This window comes from Aulonocara sp. 'chitande type north' Nkhata Bay, linkage group LG12 (genome assembly GCF_057382095.1).
Source record: "Aulonocara sp. 'chitande type north' Nkhata Bay isolate Kocher_YH1m ecotype deep benthic linkage group LG12, A_spYH_male_GT1.1, whole genome shotgun sequence".
In the NCBI taxonomy this organism is placed as follows: Eukaryota; Metazoa; Chordata; class Actinopteri; order Cichliformes; family Cichlidae; genus Aulonocara; species Aulonocara sp. 'chitande type north' Nkhata Bay.
In genome coordinates, this window is record NC_141355.1 from 39,360,775 (window position 1) to 39,366,936 (window position 6,162).

Below are 6,162 nucleotides of genomic sequence, written 5' to 3' on the forward strand. Positions count from 1 at the left end.
TCTTTGTTGGAAAATGGACTCATGGCTCAGTTCTGTGCAGAAATATTGATGCTCACAGACCTTCAGCTCTGGCTGTGTGTTTTCTCTCTTCTTTGTCTTCTATGCAAATAGAAAATCTGAAGAAAACAAATCTGTGTTAATCATTTGTAGGTTTCTCTGTATTTCAATAGTCACACAAAAAACAGTGAATTATTATCAGACAGTATTTATTCATAAATCACTGAAAGCTTTTATACACAGGTGTATCCTATTCTGACACATGTCAATATTACATTTTGATGACAAGTTCTTTTAAATTTAAGATAAAGCATTTGGGGAATCATGTACCTGATCATCAGTTATTGTGGTGCAGCTGCACTCAGCCTCATTTCTCTTTGATTTAAGTTCAAAAAAATTTTTACAGCCTTGATTTTTGACACTTAGTCTCACTGACCTCAAAACACTAACAAGTCATGTTTTAATCATACATCGATACAGCATTTTATTCTACACCAGGGGTGTCAAACTCAAATACAGAGTGGGCCAAAATTCAAAACTGGAACAAAGTCGCGGGCTAACGTTAATATTTACAGAAAAAAAAAATCTTACTCCAGATATAAGAATGAATCTTTTCTTATGGACTCAAACAAGTTTGCTGAAAAACTGAATATGGAACAAGCAAAGCTTAATACTAAACAATATATATATTAGCTGTATAATACCAGCAGGCCAGCTCTGATAGTCATTTGGTTTGGCTTCGTGGGCCAAATGTAATTAGGCTGTGGGCCAAATTTGGCCCGCAGGCCAGAGTTTGACACCTATGCTCTACACGCTTCAACTATTTAATTCGTCATCTTCTTCTTTTGGTAGACAAGCAGAAGCAGACGGCCGTAGTGATCGATGTAGAGGTTCTGAATGACAGCAATATCAGGAAGAAGGAACACGAGAAGCTGGAGAAGTAACAAGGGCTCAGAGAAGAGCTCGAGAGGATGTGGAGGGTGGAGGTAACGGTGGTCCCCGTGTTGATCGGAGCACTCGGTGTGGTGACTCCCAAGCTAGGCGAGTGGCTCCAGAAGATCCCGGGAACAACAGCGGAGATCAGAAGAGTGCGGTCCTGGGAACAGCTAACAGCTATGTGTGTGTGTTTGTGTAAAACAGCAGCTCCAGACTGTTCAAAATGATTTGTTTAAAATGAATGAACAGCAGGAATCAGGATCAGCAGGTGAATTCAAAATGAGCTAGGTCAATTATGTGCCACAGCGGCACATGCAGCCAGAGCGATGGCGCCTGCACCAACCACGACTCCGACTGCTGCTTCTTCCACCTGCAGGAGGAAAAACGTCGTTTAGTTTTTCTGCAGGAACATTATGAGCAGATTATTGTCGTCAGTCACCACTGAAAGTTTCAACAACTCTGAGATATCAGTAAAAACACACGAACACGTACACGAGCATTGTCAGCTGTTGGTCATTACTATGATTATGGGAATTTTTATTTCTTTAAATTATTATGGCATCAATAATTCTGGTCAGCAGTCAGAAACGTTTTAATTCAAAATCTCAGCTGAAATCTGAGCAGCAGCCCCTCACAGCTCTGCTGGTTATCAGCTGCAGTAAATCCATTTCTCTGTGTGCTTCACCCTCGTGTGTCTAAATATTATAACTAATTGCCGTCAGTGTCATGTATGATCGGGTTTTAGTTGACAGAATATCACACACCGCAATGATTGTTATTGGTTTTGTTACTTGTCCTAATAATGAAATAATAATGTAAAGCTGCTTCTTCCATGAGCAGCAGACTAACATCGGTGCCTTTTTATGTCATTTTTTTCACAGCAGCTCCATAAAGACTGTTTCCTGAAAGCAGCAACACGGTTTAACCCACCTGCCATGATTCGGCCACACCGTACCGCAGCTTTGTGACAAAGTGCTCACAGTTAAATGAGACAAGGTCGTATCGCAGTTCTTTGCCCACCAACGCTTTAGCATCCTCCACAATAGCATTAGCTGGGCGTGGCTTGTATTGCCTGTCCATGCTGTTGTTGATTTTCCACTTGTCTTTTCTCACCACATTCCATATCTTCTCCTTCCGCACAATGCCGTTTGCAGCTTGGACATAAGCGCCGCTGGGAGCTCCAGCTTTCAGGGCGAAACAGAGGAAAATAAAAACGGCTCATAAAGAGTTTCTACACTGAATGCAAACCTATTCATTTCTGGTAAGTGGATCATTGTAACAGTCAAGTCTACAAACATATTGTTTGTGGTCTGAAAACTACACTGAATGAATGTGGGCTGTTAGACTGAAACTTACAGTGATTTACAAAGTGAACAACAAAGCCCGCACCGACGTATACAGCCCAGTGCGCATAGTTCTCACGGGAGATCTCAATCAAGTCCCCGAGCTCTGGCTCCCTGTCATCCTGGGATTGGAAAAAAAAGAAAACAAATTTAATTCCTCAATTAAATAATTAAATTGTTTTTAAAACCAGTCTCAGTAACATGTCACAGCCTTCATGTCTGACTGGTCTGACTTACCTGATCCCCTCCGGCATCTGCAAAAACAAAAATACAAAAACCATTTTAGTACAGTGTTATGTACGAACCAAGAATTATTGTGTGCTATGCAAGCCATCGCCAGTAGGGGGAACCACGCCCAGTTATGTGTGTGTGTTACTTCTGTGTTATCCCAATAAAGAAGAAGTCAACTTGTAAACAAACTGTTGTGTGTGCAGTCTGACTCGGCATAAGCTCTAATAGTGTATTGACACTACAGTGGAAATATAACATAAAGAGAGAAAAGCTTTGCTTTTTATTTTATTGGATTAATTGAACCATATTTTGGCCATAAGTAGTTTCCTCTGTCTTTTTCAGAAATGATGAAAGTAAATTGTGGCAAACGAGAAATGACAACATCCTTGGAAAACTAAGAAACAGTTACAGACTCACAAGACGACAATGATGATCCCATGATGTCTCCGAACTTAGAAACAAACGATGGACTGAACTGTTTGATGGACCTGGTGACACAAAGAACATTTTGAGTTTAACTGGAACACTTTTACACACATTCGCACACAAAAACACAATTTCATAGCTCAGTACGTAGAGTGGTCGCACCATGATGGGAAGGTTGGGGGTTTGAATCCACTGAAAGGCTACTCTGAGGTACCTCTGAGCAAGGCACCGTCCCTACTCACTGCTCCCCGGGTGCTACCTCGGTGGCTGCCCACTGCTGCACTGACTGAATGGGTCTAATGCAGAGGACTAATTCCCCTACAGGGATTAATGACGTGTACATTACATTACACACACTTCATTAGCATCCCTGGCTAATGAAACGTCTGCTTCATCACACTGTGATTTAGGGACAAATAATTCAGTGTGGGCTTCATTTATTCACCAGCTGAAATCCTGAAGTCAAAACTGATGCATTCAAGAATGAAACAGGAAGTTAATCATTCTAAAGTTTAAAAGCAGGGAAAGAAAGTTTCCCCTCCCACAGAACAAAGTTTTCTCACTCAAGAACCACTGAGAGCAAAATAAGAAGAAGAGTAGCTGATGAAGCTGGAGTGACATGCAGAGATGGAGATGAGCTGACGGCAGATTTTATATGAGAATGAAACATTGGTGGCTGTTCCTGAACTCCACTAATGTCCACTATCAAAAAAGCTTATTAAGACTTAATGTAAATCTTTCTAAAGCATTTATCATCACTGTGAAACTCCTGAAAACAAACACACTTTTATTGTGTTTTATAATAACTTTATGAGTTATCATGTTCCTGGTAATGTTTTATATTTAAGCAGCGAAATCTTATAACTTTGACTTGAAACTTGAAAGTTGCTGATCTGAAGTAAAACCAAATATAAAGCTGTGTTTGTGTGATGTGCAGAGAGACGTCTGAGTTTCTTTCCACTCACCTGCTGAAGTCAGTGCTGCAGAGAGAAGTGCTGTGAGTCCTCAGAGTGAAGCGCTATATATACATGTGGCCCAGCCCATCCTCACAGTCAGTGTAAAAGTGAAAATAAAAGTGTGCAGCAGAACAAAACTGAAAGACATACCTGTGCACTTAATGTGTTTCTCATGTTTTCCTGATGAGCAACTCATGCAGCACATCATCCACACAGTGAACCTTTATTTTTGTTATGCATCGTTGTTAACGTTGTTAAAACATACAAAAACATCTTTTATCAATCACTATTTTTTTTTATTTCTACTCACATTAATCCAACATTCCTTACTTTTAACTGCTGGACATTTGTGGGAGATTTTCATCTTTAAAGAAATCTTCCCATGTTTCAGTGATGGCATTTATATCAATGGTTATTTACTAGTTACTCACTGTGAGTCTATAGTTTATTGTGTTTGGTGATGCAAATGTTTGCACAAGTGGTTTACTGTGGCCGAAGAACAGATATTGTTATAATGGTGACTGTGAACCATGAGATTCACTCTGTGGTGCTTCAGTTGTCATGTTGCTGAGGTTGTTCATGCCCTTTGTGACAGTGTATCAACATCTGCCATGCTGCTTATCATTGGAAGTGGTTGATAAGTTTGTGTTGTTCATAAATCCTGCAGTCAGAGCTGTAAACAAGCTTGTGTGCCTCTTTATTCTAATGCACAGTTGCAGCATTTAGGATCGCACCCCTCCCAGACACCCACCAGGTGGGCGGGGCCAGCATCTATATTTGCTTTTGGTTTTGAAAAGGAAAAATGAAACTGGATACACAATCTGCTCTGCACGGTTTATTTCTGGAAGGTGTCAGAGTCGCTGTAAAAGCAGGTGATCATACAGCAGTTCACAGCACCCAAGTGGGGAAAAACCACAGTAAGAATAGTTTCACTTCCAGTTTTCCATAAGTGACGAGAACCCACTGAAAGGGAAAAGAAGGAAGAATGAAGTGCAGTGCCAGAAGTGACTCAATATCCTTATGAGAGTTAATCAACAACCCTGAGTCTGACCCCGACCACTTTCTCTCTTTCTTAGATGCCTGGCCAGTAATTTATGCAGCTTATCACCAAATTCAAGGTTTGCTTAACAGGTCCTGGAAATTTTATCTGAGAGCAATTTATTGAGTTTGTACTTTAGAGTCAATATTTTACTGTGTAGCTGTACTGATGGTTGTTTGGCAGAGTCCAACTTTGGTATTTGAACCTCCAACTGTATATGTTTCGCATTATTACGTTTTTTTCTCAGACGACTGAAAAGACAGCCTCTCACATACACTTTAAACGTCTACCACAATAAAAGAGATGATAAATCGTCTTGGTCATATCTCAAAAAAACAACTTGATCTGTTCTTCTAAGTATTTGCAGAATGTTTTCCTGGTGAGAAATTGAGGATCTAATTGCCAGTGTTTATAATTACCTCCTGATTCCAGTAGATGATCTAATATGAAGATATTATTATATTTGCTACTTTTGGACGCTGTGTAACAGTTTACTATCTCATATATATACGGGAGTATGTGTTATGAACCACAATTTTGAAAACACTCTGGCAATCCTCATATGTTTGTACACACTAAAGCTGGTGCACCAAAATGTCCTACTAGGAGGTTCTTTAAATACAAGGGGGGGAGCAAGAATCAGAAACCCAGCACAAACAGACTAAACAGGTCCAAACAGATTCAGCTTCTTGCCAGAGGAGGAATGCAGGAATAAGCAAACAATGCTAAAAATAAATCAAAATAATTAAAAAAAAAAAACCTGTACAATAAAATGTTCATTTTACACCAAAATCCATACAATCCTGTGGTGGAGTTTTGGGTGACAAGTGTATCTATATAACTATATATCTATCTGCACTGAACACATATACTTTACTGTATATGCTGTAACTCTTAAGCACAGGACGTTTTGCCCTCACTACTGTTTATTAAGGTTTTACAGTAACAGGGTTGTTAATGCCAGGAAGAGTTTTCCTGAATAACTTACTCTCCAGCTCCGGTAACACGTGACAATAAAATCACCTTAAGTAACCATGTATACACAGACAAGCATGTAACCTATGTAGTTAGGTCAAGTATTATTCACATGTATAGTATAAGATTAGACCACTGGCTGAATGCTTGTTGTAAGACTTAATAATTTGGTAATGTGCGATGTTTGACCGTGTCGTGACCTATTGTGATAAGGCAAAGCAAAGGGTAGCCACAGTCCTGACTGGCCCCGGGCCAGGAC

General features: G+C 39.9%; 1 protein-coding gene across 2 annotated transcripts; it reads right to left on the bottom strand.

Moving 5' to 3' along the window:
• Nucleotides 1–223: 223 nt before the first annotated feature.
• Nucleotides 224–3,908, bottom strand: LOC147318105 (phospholipase A and acyltransferase 3-like). Of its 2 annotated transcripts, XM_086257782.1 has the most exons (6): nucleotides 3,899–3,908; nucleotides 2,925–2,995; nucleotides 2,514–2,530; nucleotides 2,290–2,398; nucleotides 1,864–2,117; nucleotides 224–1,303 (listed from the first exon to the last, which is right to left on the bottom strand). In XM_086257782.1, the coding sequence occupies exons 2-6, from the start codon at nucleotides 2,944–2,946 to the stop codon at nucleotides 1,223–1,225; spliced, it is 483 nt and encodes a 160-aa protein (XP_086113908.1). In that variant the 5' UTR covers nucleotides 2,947–2,995; nucleotides 3,899–3,908; the 3' UTR covers nucleotides 224–1,222. The 2 variants fall into 2 exon arrangements, with proteins under 2 accessions (XP_086113908.1, XP_086113909.1); XM_086257783.1 differs by lacking the exon at nucleotides 224–1,303 and having other exon boundaries at nucleotides 1,855–2,117.
• Between the last annotated feature and the right edge of the window lie 2,254 nt (nucleotides 3,909–6,162).

Coding starts and splice junctions, on each gene's coding strand:
- LOC147318105 (XM_086257782.1), bottom strand. CDS start 2,946: ATGGGATCATCATTGTCGTCTT. Junction 2,118..2,289: donor TGTTCACTTTGTAAATCACT/GTAAGTTTCAGT, acceptor TCGCCCTGAAAG/CTGGAGCTCCCAGCGGCGCT. Junction 1,304..1,863: donor GTGTGGCCGAATCATGGCAG/GTGGGTTAAACC, acceptor TTCCTCCTGCAG/GTGGAAGAAGCAGCAGTCGG.